Source organism: Molothrus ater, chromosome Z, assembly GCF_012460135.2.
Source record: "Molothrus ater isolate BHLD 08-10-18 breed brown headed cowbird chromosome Z, BPBGC_Mater_1.1, whole genome shotgun sequence".
Taxonomy (NCBI): Eukaryota; Metazoa; Chordata; class Aves; order Passeriformes; family Icteridae; genus Molothrus; species Molothrus ater.
In genome coordinates this window covers 46,606,422-46,618,526 of record NC_050511.2, presented here as the reverse complement: position 1 = coordinate 46,618,526, position 12,105 = coordinate 46,606,422, and the positions used below count along the sequence as shown (strand labels likewise).

General features: G+C 52.1%; 1 protein-coding gene across 1 annotated transcript; it reads left to right on the top strand.

Moving 5' to 3' along the window:
* Positions 1–334: 334 nt before the first annotated feature.
* On the top strand, positions 335–9,745 carry LOC118699669 (serine/threonine-protein kinase PAK 3-like). The gene is made up of 12 exons (XM_036403766.1): positions 335–599; positions 1,526–1,563; positions 1,949–2,071; positions 2,924–3,104; positions 4,051–4,114; positions 5,369–5,417; positions 6,547–6,659; positions 7,184–7,301; positions 7,948–8,047; positions 8,477–8,673; positions 9,133–9,270; positions 9,656–9,745. Exons 1-12 carry the CDS (start codon positions 335–337, stop codon positions 9,743–9,745), a joined length of 1,476 nt encoding a protein of 491 aa, XP_036259659.1.
* Positions 9,746–12,105: the final 2,360 nt, after the last annotated feature.

The window sequence follows — 12,105 nt, the reverse complement described above, 5'->3', positions numbered from 1 at the left end:
TTTGCTGCTTTCTAGAACTAAGGGAGGTCCCGCTGGAAGAAGCCTTCTGGTTTTTGCTCGGAAGCAATAGTGGCCAAAGAGCACTAATGTGGTTCTTCGCATCCTGCTCCCTTCTCAGTGCTCAGCTTCTCAGTTTGGGCTAGAGGGGCTTAGTGTGTTTTTACTCTTAGATGCCTTGAGCAACAGGTGATGGACTAGGAGGGCTTTTTGTGTGGCTTTGTAGCAGAGGAGAACGCTGCAGGCTTTTTTTGGCATTATCTGTAGAGAAGGTGTGGTTCTGTGCATGAACTCACAAAGCAGCCCAGGGCACTGCTATTGTGATGTCAGCGGCCGCATGGCAGCGTTGTCAGGCAGAGTTGCTGTGCCGAGGCCCGGAAGGGCTCAGTGTGCAGAGCAGCTCTGCGGCACGCTCACTGCAGGGGAACCTGCTGATCGACGAGGTCTCTGCCAGCAGGACTCTGAGTTTTTTGGTTTTCTCCCTACAGGCTTTGTCCCTTGCAGATTGAGCAGCACTGCTCCAGCCATGGAGGGAGTGTGTGCTGCAGCTTTCACGGCTTTTACCGTGGCTTATTCCGGGTACTTTTTCACCCACCTGGCACGTAAGTAGATGTTTTTGTTCAGTGCAGCATATGGAAACCCAAATGCCACACAGAGGCCTTCAGTTGGGTAACGCCCCTGCCCACAGCTCCAGCTAAGAAGGGCGTGTCTCTAGCCAGTGGGGCATGGGCAGCATTTGTGATGTAGCCTGCGGGGATTCCGCTCCTGCCGTGCCACAGCCTGTGGCAATGGAGTCTGGAGTCTCCTCAGATTGCTGGCTCAAGCAAGACAACTTCCAGGATGGGAAGACTGGGAGAGTTTGGCAGGCGTCCTTGTAAAAGCTGTGCACTGCTCTCCAGGACTGAGGCAAAGTCCCTCAGTTCAAGGCTTTTTGTCTGCATTCCCTCATCCCAGCATGTGCCTGTGGAACTTGACACTTCCTGTGCGCTAAAAGAACCATTTGTTCTGTGATGAAATCACAGAATGAGCTTGGTAAAGGCCTCTGAGATAGACATTTCTGAGGAGTCCTTGTATGCTCCCACACACAGGAGCTGTTCCTGTGCTGTGTCATGATAGAACTGCCACCATGGCTCAGAGGGACTTGGGTGAAGCCTCCTTGGGGAAAGGTTTTCAGTAAGCTCACGGCAATTGCTGCATGCAATGTCTTGAGAAGACTGAAATAGAGGAAAGAGAGGAGCTGTAGCCGCTGCCGGGTGAGGTGGGGCAGAAGCAATGAGTGTTAGAGAACCACTTGTAGACTTTCTCAGTCTCAAGTTTCTATGGGTTGAGTGGCCAAAGAGGAGAAAAGGTAGACACCAGGCAGTATTTTGTGCTGCTGTTGTCTTGCTTGCTGTGTGCCACAAGGGATGCTGCTGGAGTGGTGTAGTGAAAGCAGAATGCTCTGTCTTTGGGTTGACTTTTGGGTGGGCATGGCCAGCACAGGCAGTTTTCTTAGAGCATCTGGTTCTTTTTCCCTTGTGTGTTGCAGGTCACATCAGCCGTGCCTGGAGAGAATCCGGTCTTTGGGTGAGTGGCAAAGGAGCCTCTGGCCTTGGTAGCATTTGGCCATTGCGGAGCAAGGTGTGAGCTGGGCCTGTTGCGGTCCGGTGCCAGCCTGGCTGGATGAATGAAAGTACAGCCCAGGCCCTTTGCAGCAACAGCAGCAGCAGGAGGACCCAGGGCTGTTTTCTCCAGTTCCTTTCCAGAACTTTTAAGCAGCTGAAAGTGGTGGCTGCCCTGATGGAATTTCTCCTGTACAAGAGAGCGCAGTGCCATCTAGCTGGCCCATTTTACTGGAGTCTGAGCACCTTAGAATCCCATTTCTCTGCAGATGCTTTCTCCTGAGTGCATCTGGGTCTAGAGCTGAATATAAAGGAGGTTACGTGTCCCTGACGCTGCTGTCTGTCTGCAGAGCCCTAAGGGAACCTCGGAGCCTCCAGTGGCTGTGTGTCTTCCTGAAGAAGAGGCCCAAGGGGAGGAAGATGCCCAGCAAAGTGTACCTGCTGCCACTGCAGGGCCTGAGCATGCAGCATCAGTAAGTGGCAGCTCTGGGCAGTCCTGTGGCTGGAGCAAAGCATAGCTGCAAGTTTCTGATCAGACAGCACCTCCCGTGCCTGGCATGGACCATGCTGAGGGCTGGAATCTTTCCTGCCCTTCCCGCAGGCAGTGAGGCCTGGAACTTGGAAGTTCAGGGATCACCTTCCTACTGTTCTGAACGGGGCTGTGAATTTGTCTTAGCAAGAGACGGGAGGTAGCATTAGGATGTCTTGGCATGCTGCTGGGGTACAAGTGAGGCCTTTGGTGGCCAGTGGCTGTGCAGGCTCTGTGTCCCCAGTGAAGAGAGCAGTGCAAAGGTGCAGTTCAGAAGCTTGCAGGATAGGAGGAGACACTGTCCCCAGGAGGGACCTGGCCCTGCGCAGTGAGCAGCTGTCAGTAGCTAAAGAAACAGCTGAGATGCAGCGGGGCCTGTAGCTGAATATAGGTGAGGTGGTGAATGCCAGGTTCTTTCCTGTCCCTCATGCTGCTGTGTGTCCCCAGAGCAGAAGGGCAGCGTCAACACCTGCTCTGGCTGCCTCTGCACCCGAGGAAGAGGCTGAAGAGGAGGAAGGTGCTCATGAACCTGCCCCTGCTGTCAGCCCAGGCCCAGAGCAAACATCATCAGTAAGTGCCTGCTTTGGTTAGCAGTGAGTGTGGTGCCATTTTGTCCGTGGTGTAAAAGCAGCCTTTGGATTTTGGGCCTTGAGCTGGAGAAGCGGGCTGCAAAAGCTGAGAGGTGAAGAGCCCTGGCTGTGGCCAGCAGCATCTTCCCAGGGGCTTGCATTTGAAATGGAATGGCAGGGGCCCCTCTGCCAGGCACATTTGTGACCTCACTCCTTTCTTTTCCCAGAGCTCCACCTCCTCTGTCCTGGCACCTGCAGGAGCTGCAGCAGAAGGCTCTGAAGGAGCCTCCAGTCCCCAGGCTGGCAAGTGCAGCGTGAGCAGCTCGTGCATCTGGAGCACGAGTAGCTCCTCTGGCAGCTGGGAGCAGCTGGGAGAGAGGACAGAGGACAAGTGCCTGGCCATGCTGAGTACGTCCTTTGTGATCCTTGTCTGCTGGAGCAGTGCCCTGTGTGTGCGTGTGTCGGCATGAGCTGTCCCAGCTCCTGTTCCTCCTCAGCTGAGTGCCAGCTCCTGAGGCCTCCACACAGGACCTGTTGTTGTGCTTTGAGGTGGTGAGGGGTCACTGGGGTGTTGCTCCTGCCTCTGAGAGCAGCTCAGCCTGGCTTGGCTTTGCCTGAGCTTCCCTGGAGGCAAAAGGCAAACCAGAGGTTGTTTCTGGCTGAGCAGGAGGCCGTGACCCAGCCAATGAGTAGGCCTCAAGGAGCTCCTGTGGGGCACGGCCAAGGTCATCTTCAGAACTCGGCCTGTCCTAAAGGCTGAGGCACCTCATTCCTAAGGCCCAGCACATTAGTTTGGAACATGAGCTGCTGCTCCTGAAAGGCAGAAGGCCATTGTTTAGGCAGAATTGTCCTGCTTAAAGCTGCAGACTGTGCTTCTACTGGAAGCACTTTGCAATATTCTTGCTGTTCTGCAAAGGGCAGCAGTTGAGAACAATTGATTCCAGGAGCCAAGATGCCTTTGATGTTTGCAAGGATTAAAGCTTTGGTTGAAGGTCACAGAGTGTTGCTTGCCAAGAACAGCAAGGTTTTGTTATTCCTGCTGCCCTTAACATTTCTAGACAACAACCAGTTCTCTTGGTTACAGGTTTCTGATCCCTGTATCCTCTGACTGTTTCTGCACGTGCTTAGATTTTAGTTTAGACTTCTAGTTTGGTGTAGGCCATCTGTGCTGCAGGGCTGCTCGTCTTGCTGCTGTTGTTTCTGAGGTGGTGGCGGTGGTGGTGCGGTGGTGGTGTTGTTTGCCGACTGCCTGAGTTGAAAGGGCCCAGAGTCGCAGAGAGTGGGGCTGCCTTTCTGATCTGCTGCAGGGTGGGATCTCTTTTGAAGTGAGCATCTTTCCTTGGGATTTTTACAGAGATGCTGGTGAGCGAGGGAGATCCTGAGGCTGAGTACACAGAGCTGGAAACCATTGGCAAAGGGTGAGCGCAGCCACAGTTCCTTCTTCAAAGGCAGGGCCTGTGCATTTTGCTGGTGTCACATCTCCCCAGAGCGACGTCAGGCAAGCTCCAAAGCTGTTCAGACACTGCGTTAGGATGATGCCTGATGATCTCTCAGTACTGGTCAGCATTTACAGCTGTGGTCCGAAGGCATGGCGGCAAAGACACCTGGATGCTGGCAATGTCTTTTCTGCGGCAGAAGAAAAGAGCAGCACCTGGCAGATCTCCTGTCCCTCAAGTCTGTTGCACCTGATTGCCGCTCTTCCTAGGAGAAAGCATTTTTGCATGTTTCAAAAGAATACAGAATGCGTGGGAATGAAAGGAGGAGAAACTTTGTTGCCTCAGAGGTCAAGTCAGCAGCTGACAGCTGTCAGGGAACAGCTCTGGGTAACATTTCTTTCCAGTATTTTGCTGAAACCAAGATTCAGTGGTCTGGATGGCCACCACCTAGTCTAGCAGGCAAAAGCAGAAAGGAAAGAAGCAGCTCTCTTTTGTAGCTGAGGTGGCAAAAGACAAAGCTTCAGGGCAATGGCCAGTGCCAATGCACTCCAGAGGAAAAGGCATCATCTGGCTGATGGCAGAACCCTGGTGATCCTGTGGGGTTTAGGCCTTTCCTGCAGAGAATCCACCAAGCTGTTCCCTTTGAAAGCCGGCTCTGCTGACTGGAAATGGGACTGATTTGCAACATTTTCCCTGTGAGAAGGCAAATGTACAAGAAGTCTCCAGAAAAGCAGAGTCCTCCAGGTGTCTGGTGCACCGAAGAGAAGCAGCTGACAACAGCTCTGGACTCAGAACGCCGCTGTCCAAGGATCCTGTGTTTTGAGGACTTCTCCATTTGTGTGTGCAGCAATGGAAGCCTTTCCCTACTCTGGCTGTGGCTGCAGCTGTGGCCGGGCACTAACTTCCTTGCAAGCTGGAGAAGGGATCTGTGTCTGGAGGCTTTCCTCCAATGGCTGTTCCGTGGCCTCAGGCTTCTCAGAAGGCCTCAGTAGTGGGGCTTGAGTTTGGCAGACAGGCTCCAAGGAGAGGTGGGAGAAGGCCCAACTGGCAAGTTCCTGGAAAAATCCCACACACGTATACAGATACAGAAAGAGAAAAGGGGGGAAAGACCCAGACAAGAATCTGTCCTATTCCATTTACTGTTTGCCCCAGGACTTATTTGCCATTGGACTGCAGTGTCTTGCACTGGCAGGGACTAAAGGACTTCTTCTTTCTCCGCTGCTGTTTTGTTTCTAGGGGTTTCGGCACGGTGTGCATGGCAGTGGAGACTGCCACAGGAGAAGAGGTAAGCGCCAAGCAGCGCTGCAGCATCTGCAGCTCTCGAGTGCCCTCCCCTCTGCTGTGAGCTGTGGCTGAGCTTTGGGTGGCCAGGAGAGCTTTGCTGCAAAGGCAGATGAAGTGCAGAGCAGTGTCCGCCTGCCAAATACAGTGGGGACAGATTTTGTCCTTCTCAGCTGCCCCTGGGAATGCAAGGAGGCCAGAGGAGGACACGCTGGCTGCGTCTTAGTGCCCAGGTGGTGTCTCAGAGCATGGCACTGCTCTTTGGGGCTGCAGGGTTCCTGAATTCTCTTTTCTGGCTGTTAGCAAATACATGGGAATCGTGCTGGTAGTTCTGTAGGCACCTGCAGTGCTGCCCTTGGAACTGTGCTTAGACAGAGTGGTCTGCAAGGAGACTCTCAAGGGCCTAAGCCCTGCTCGTAGCCCGGTGTATATCCCTAGATGATCATGGCATGGGTTATTTCTTTTTCTAGTTAGGCAGTAATTCCAAATGTCAGTGGTGTGAAGAAAAGTATTTGAGTGGAGCAAAATGAAAATTCCTGAAGTGAGGAAGTGCTTGGATTGTGGTTTTTGGAGGTGTCCTTAATGATGTTTTCATCATCGTGGACTTTTTTCATCGTGAAGTATGTAGGGTTGTATTTCTTAGGAGGAATAGCCCTCAGGATGTTGTTAGGACAGCATTTTATCTGCCACATCTCTAACTGTTTGCTTTGTTGTTGTGCAATGGAGAATGCCAGTGACTGCTGGATTAATGATCAAATCCCCTAGAAGTGCCAATGGTTTCCCAGCAGTTTTGCTCCATTTTTACTGGCACAAAATGGCTTCCTGCTTGCAAGAGGTGTGTGAATGAGCATGGGGATGATAAAGTAAGGCCATGGGAGAAGACTGGCCCTGGGCACAGTGAGTGTTGTTAGACCTCTGAGGTGGAGAGCTTAGAGCGTGTTTCTGCCAGGTTTCCAGGGCAAAGGGTATGTGGCTCTGTGTCCTGGGAGGTGCCCGAGCAGGCGGTCTGATGTCCTGTCACAAGGCAGCTTGGCCCAGCCCAGCACTATCATCCCATAATCACTGTCTCCATGTTGCCCTTGTGGTCCTGTGCCACAGACTTCTTTGGTTCATGGTTTTCCATGTCGTTTTAGGTGGCCATAAAGAAAATTAGTCTCCTGCAAGAGAGCGGCAGCGAACTGTGCCTGAATGAAATCCAGGTCATGCGTGGCAATAAGCACGCCAACCTTGTCAACTATGTAGACAGGTGAGTGGTTCTGCTGTTCTGCTCTGAAAGGTCATTCACATCCTGCAAGCCAGAGGTTCAACCACTCCTTTGGTGGATGGCAGAGGATGGAGCTGTTCATTCCTGTTTCTGGGCTGATCTACAGTGTCTTGGGAGGAGATTGCATTGGGGCTGCATTACTCTTTCCTGGCATCCCGAGTTTGAAGGGCGCTTTCAAAGGCCAGATTGGCCCTATCTTACTGAGCCAACAGCCTCAAAGTTCCTGTGCTCTCACCCCATGGTTTTGTTGGGTTTGGGGTTGGATTTTTTCCCCATGGGTCTGAAGTGTTGCCAAAGCACTGCAGATTGTATTTCCCTTGGCCTGTTCGTTGGTGTGGATATACCAAGCAGTGTTTTAGACTGCCCAGAGTTCAAGGCCTGTAGAGCGTAGTGAATGACTGCTCAATTCCTCCTGTCTTCCTCTGAGAGAGACACAGAGAAACAAGAATCCATGTGGTGGTTTGAGTGCACGCCTTCATCTCCAGGCTGCTGTTTCCTCCTTTCAGCTACCTGCTGGACGAGGAACTCTGGCTCGTGATGGAATACATGGACGGAGGTTCCTTACACGATGTCATCAGGGAGACTCGCCTGGCAGAAGGAGAGATAGCAGCTGTCTCTCGGGAGGTAAGGGATGGTGCCTCTGCTTCCCACGCCTTGGTCGGGATGGTCCTTCCAAATGGGTGACAAGGAGAGGAGAGATTTCATCTTCTGAGCCTCCTTGCTGCCTTTCTCTTATGACTGGCAGTAGCAAGAGCATCTGAAGTGCCTGCCAGTGTCCCTGCCCTTCTTCTCGTGTGTTTGTGTTTGCCTCTCTAAACTCTTGCCTGGAGCCTGTGTGTGCTGCATTGCTTCCCCGGACGGGCAAAGTTGCTGGTGGCACAATGTAAAATAAGTGGCACAGACAAAGATACACACTGGGCTGTCATGGAGCTCAGCCTCGAAGAGAGCCTTGCACCAAAGGGGTGTTTGCAAAAGCATCCACTCTTGTCTGGCTGGAGAGAGCACAGCCACTGCAGCAGTGCTGCTGCAGTCTGTGGTTGCAGGGCAGTGGCCGGAGGAACAATTGTCCTTTCTCTTTCAGAAGCAAACACACCCTCACTTAGAAAGGCACTGCTGTCCTCGTGTTGGAGCAGCAAGCTCTTGCCCTTGCCAGCAGCCTGTCGTGCCATGGCTCAGCATGGCCCAGGAATGTTGCAGTGTTGCAGATGTGCCACTTCCCCGCTTGTGGGATGAAATCCACTTAGGCTGGTGTTTCTTTTTCCTCTCTCAGTGCCTGCAAGGCCTGGATTTCCTTCACTCCAAGCAAGTGATCCACCGGGACGTCAAAAGCCACAACATTCTCCTGGGTCTGGACGGATCCGTCAAGTTGGGTGGGTGTTGTTGGCCAGGCTCAGCCGTGGCAGGCTGCGGTGTGGGGCTGCCTTTGGGTGACTGCCGGTTCCCTGCAGTGGTGCCTGTGGCAGTCCAGGCTGCCCTGCTGCAAGCACAGAGCACAGCCCCAAGGTGCAGGGAGGTGTTGCTGGGAACAAGGGCTCAGGAGTGCCTTTGGCTTGTGGGTGTGTCCCTTCCCAAGCAAGGCACTTACAGTCTAATAGCTTCAGGGCACTAAAAGCCAGTGCCTGAAACCTGGGGCTTTTGATAAGTGGCCAATTTGGTATTTCCTGGGCTGCAGGCCAGAGGAATGGCAGCATGGCCCCTTGATGGCAGGCGGGTTCCACGCTGCCCTCTTGGACATTGGTACAGTGGGGATTTCTTTGGTTTGCTTTCCTCGTTCACACTGGCCTGTTTTTTCTCCTCAGCTGATTTTGGCCTTGCTGCTCAGCTGACCGCTGAGCAGAGCAAACGGAGATCAGCTGTTGGGACCACTTACTGGATGGCTCCAGAAATCTTCACCAGGAAGCTCTACGGCCCCAAAGTGGACATCTGGTCCTTCGGCATTGTGGGGATCGAGATGGTGGAAGGGGCGCCTCCTTACCGGATGAAAACCTCCCGCACGGTGCGCTGCAACTGCTCTCAGATACTGCTGTCACCCAAACACAATCTGCTCCCATTCTTCTGCCTGGCAAGCTTGCTAACACATGGAAATGAGAGGTTCCAGGCTGCATAGTCTCTCGTGCTCCTTGTCCAGATCGTCCCCTTGCCATTTCAGTGCACGAACCGCACAAAAAAATGGTGATGCCTTTTGCTTGATGGAAGCTTTGACAAAAGGGCAAAGCTGGGCTTTTAGTCCCCATCAGCCAGTGAAATCAGGGGTGAAGGCAAGAGCCTTTGCCTATTGGACTGGCTATGGCTGCCTGTGGCTTTGTGTTCTTTCAGTAGGGGTAGGAAAGGTATCTGCCAGGCTCTGGCAGGGAGTAAAGTGCCACGGGAGAGTGGAGCCTGTCCCGTGGGGTGTGTGTGAGCAGTTTGGGGTGCGAAGGAGACAGGTAGAGCGTGGCATTTCCTTCTTCTCTAGGTTCAAGAGCTGATCAGCAGTGGGGGCAGGCCAAAGCTGCAGAATCCCAGGCAACAGTCAGCGTGGTTGCGAGACTTTCTGCACTGCTGCCTGGAGAGGGACGAGGACAGGCGCTGGTCTGCCCAGGAACTGCTGCAGGTAAAAGGCAAAGCGGCTACAGGCTGCGCCAGCTGCCCGCTGCCAGGGGCTCCTCATCTGCTCAAGTCCAAGGCGTCTGATGGGACCCGCTCCTAAGAATCTCCTAGTCTGGGGGCTTGCAAAGGAAAACAAAGGAGAATCCTGGCCTAGGATGCCTTGCAAGGAGCCTTTCAAGGTCACCTAGACCAAATCTCCTTAAGCTGAAGACATCTGGATTCACGGATTTGTGGGATTGGGAGCCATTTTGCCTCATGTAGCAAGGTCCTGGGTGTGGAGACAGTGGTGCCCAGAATGCCCTCCTTTTCTTCTTTCTGTGTCTTTCTGGAAGCCAGAGAAAGCCTGTTTCAGCCTGTGAGTTCATGTTTTTCTTTTTCTCTTTGGGCAGCATCCGTTTGTAACATCAGCCAAGCCGACCTCCGACCTGACGCCTCTGATCATGGCCACGCAGCAGTTTATGGCCAACAGGAGATACTAGCCCTGGAAGAGGCCATTGTTGTTTTAGGAGTTTGTAGTTTGTAGATTATAGCTCGTAGTTTGTAGTTTCTAGATTATAGCTCATAGTCTGTAGTTTGTTGAGACTGGTAGTCAAAATAAATACTCTAAGAAATGAAACCTCCATTGTGCTGGAAGCGTCCCTTTGTTCTCACCCTGTGAATAAGCTCTAAATTTGCTTCTGAATGGTCAGGTGTTTCTTCGATGTGGGAAGACACATGGATGGGATTTGTGGCACGGTTTGGAAGCGTGCAAAGGTCTTCTTCCTTCAGTGCCTCCAGGCCACAAGCTCTTGTGGAGATACAGGCATTGCAGCTGTGACTAGAGGAGCAGAGTAGGGCAGAATGGAGCAGAGCAGTGGTGTCACTGCTGGGGATGCTGCTGTGGCTGTGGGCAGAGGGGGAGGGAGCCGGGCTTCTCCAGGGGCTCAGGCGCAGGTGAGTGTCCAGCGGGAAGGCAAGTTCTGCCACGGGAACCAAGGCCAACATGAGGGAGTGAAAACTTGTGCAGTTGGGACCTGCCTGAGCCACTGGGGAGGCCTGTGGGCCTGCTAGGGCACTTCCTGGGGCTGTGGCCTGGAAGAATGTCCCCTAGACTTTAACCTCTCCCCTGGTCTCCTGTTTATCGTTTCAATATACATTTGATACTGTGATTATTGAAAATCATTTACTTTGCTTTGTTTGCTGGTAACTGACGGTATATTTGACTACCATTTAAATTTAAATTTTAGTTGCACAATATTTGATAGACTTCCTTTCCCAGTTTTCCTGTTCCACCCCTGCTTCCTTGAACCCATTGTCCCTGGGAAGGACAGGCCGGGAGATGGAACCTGCTCAAGAGCAAGCACAGGCGAGCCACCAGCCATCTGCCATCTCCCCTCCTCTTCTGACCCCTTGCCAGGATGGCCCTGGCAGGCATCCTGGATTCTACCCTAACCCACTTTCTGACTGCCCTCAACCCTGCCCGCACTTTTCTCTTGCATTAGCAGTCCCCCATTTTTGCTGAAATACGTATTTCCGAGATCAGAGCTACAATAAAAGTTGAGAAAAAAACAGCTGGAGGACCGACTCTGTTGCCCCCACAGGAGTTCTGTGCCCTGCACCACCGGAAGGTTCCCCCATTCTAGTCCCCCATGAAACCTTTTCTTTTGACTTGTGTGTTTGCTGAAGGCCACTTGGGAAAGGTTCCACCATAAGTCTTTTGGCTTTGATTTTCTGTTCTCTTTTGTTTTGTGGGTAAGTGAGGGGGAATGAAGTGGCGGGGAGCCGTCTGGGACTCAGGGCCTGAGAAGTGAGGGGAAATGAAAATTGTATTTACTTCTTGTTTGCTTATGTCTGCAATATCAACCCACCTGTTTATTGTAATTCCCAAGTTTAGTTAAAATCTACTGAGTATTGTGTTGGTTTTAGCTATAAGAAGATATTATTTTTACTATGATTGTTATACCTTTCATTTGAAATAAAACAAAAAAGGGGGAGTGTGGGGGCTTGTCCTGGAGGGCACAGGCCAAAAATGAGCACACAGCCACACATCAGACAACAATGACCAACACCAAGGCTCAGGAGAAGAGAAGCCACATTGGATGACAGCCAGAAAACTTATGGTGAGCTGATCATGAAGTGGAGAGGACTCTGGGGCCAACTGGGAGTGGCCATGCAGATCAACAGCCTGTCTGAACCTGTCTCAGGGCAGAGGGAAAACAGGTGATGGCTTTGGGATGGGCACCCAAAGCTGCCAACACTATCCCCCAATGCACCATCCAGCACCAAGAGAAGACTTGCTTAATTTTTTCACTATTTTATCCAATTACACCTTTTTTTTTCTTTTAGCTAGTTTCAACTTCTGTACATAGTCCTCTCATTCCTTTGAGATTCCTACCTCTTCCTTTCTTTGCACCTTCCCCTCCCTGATTGTCAGCTGAGCTATTTACAGATGGCTTTTCTCACCCACCTGGTACCTGATGTGTGTGCCAGCACCAAAATAATTCTCCTTATTTTGCCCCTAACTGCCTTCTCTTTGGGGCACTGTCACAGCTGGCAAAGCTTCAGTCTTTCACCTGTGTTTTTTGGCCAGTAAGTGGGTAAGGGCTGGCAAAGCAACTTCCTAAGGCCTACAGAGCAATGCACTGCAAGCCAGACCTGTTCTCTTTCAGGCAAGGCTTCTCTGAAAGGACTTCACAATTCCCATCACAGAACTGAGGCACTGTTGACAGAGCACTAGACTGTGAAAGGCTTTGAAAGGGGATGGGAATCTCAGCTTGCAAACGAGACACAAGAAGCTTTCTCCCCACCAGACTTTTGGCATGCCAATAGCAGTGCTCCACGCTGGCCATGCGTCCCCAGG

Bases quoted from the DNA above. Each gene is read 5' to 3' on its own strand.
- LOC118699669 (XM_036403766.1), top strand. From the start codon at position 335: ATGGCAGCGTTGTCAGGCAGAGTTGCTGTGCCGAGGCCCGGAAGGGCT. The intron at 6,660-7,183 runs GTGAGTGGTTCT...TCCTCCTTTCAG, and splicing joins CTTGTCAACTATGTAGACAG to CTACCTGCTGGACGAGGAAC. The intron at 9,271-9,655 runs GTAAAAGGCAAA...CTCTTTGGGCAG, and splicing joins CTGCCCAGGAACTGCTGCAG to CATCCGTTTGTAACATCAGC.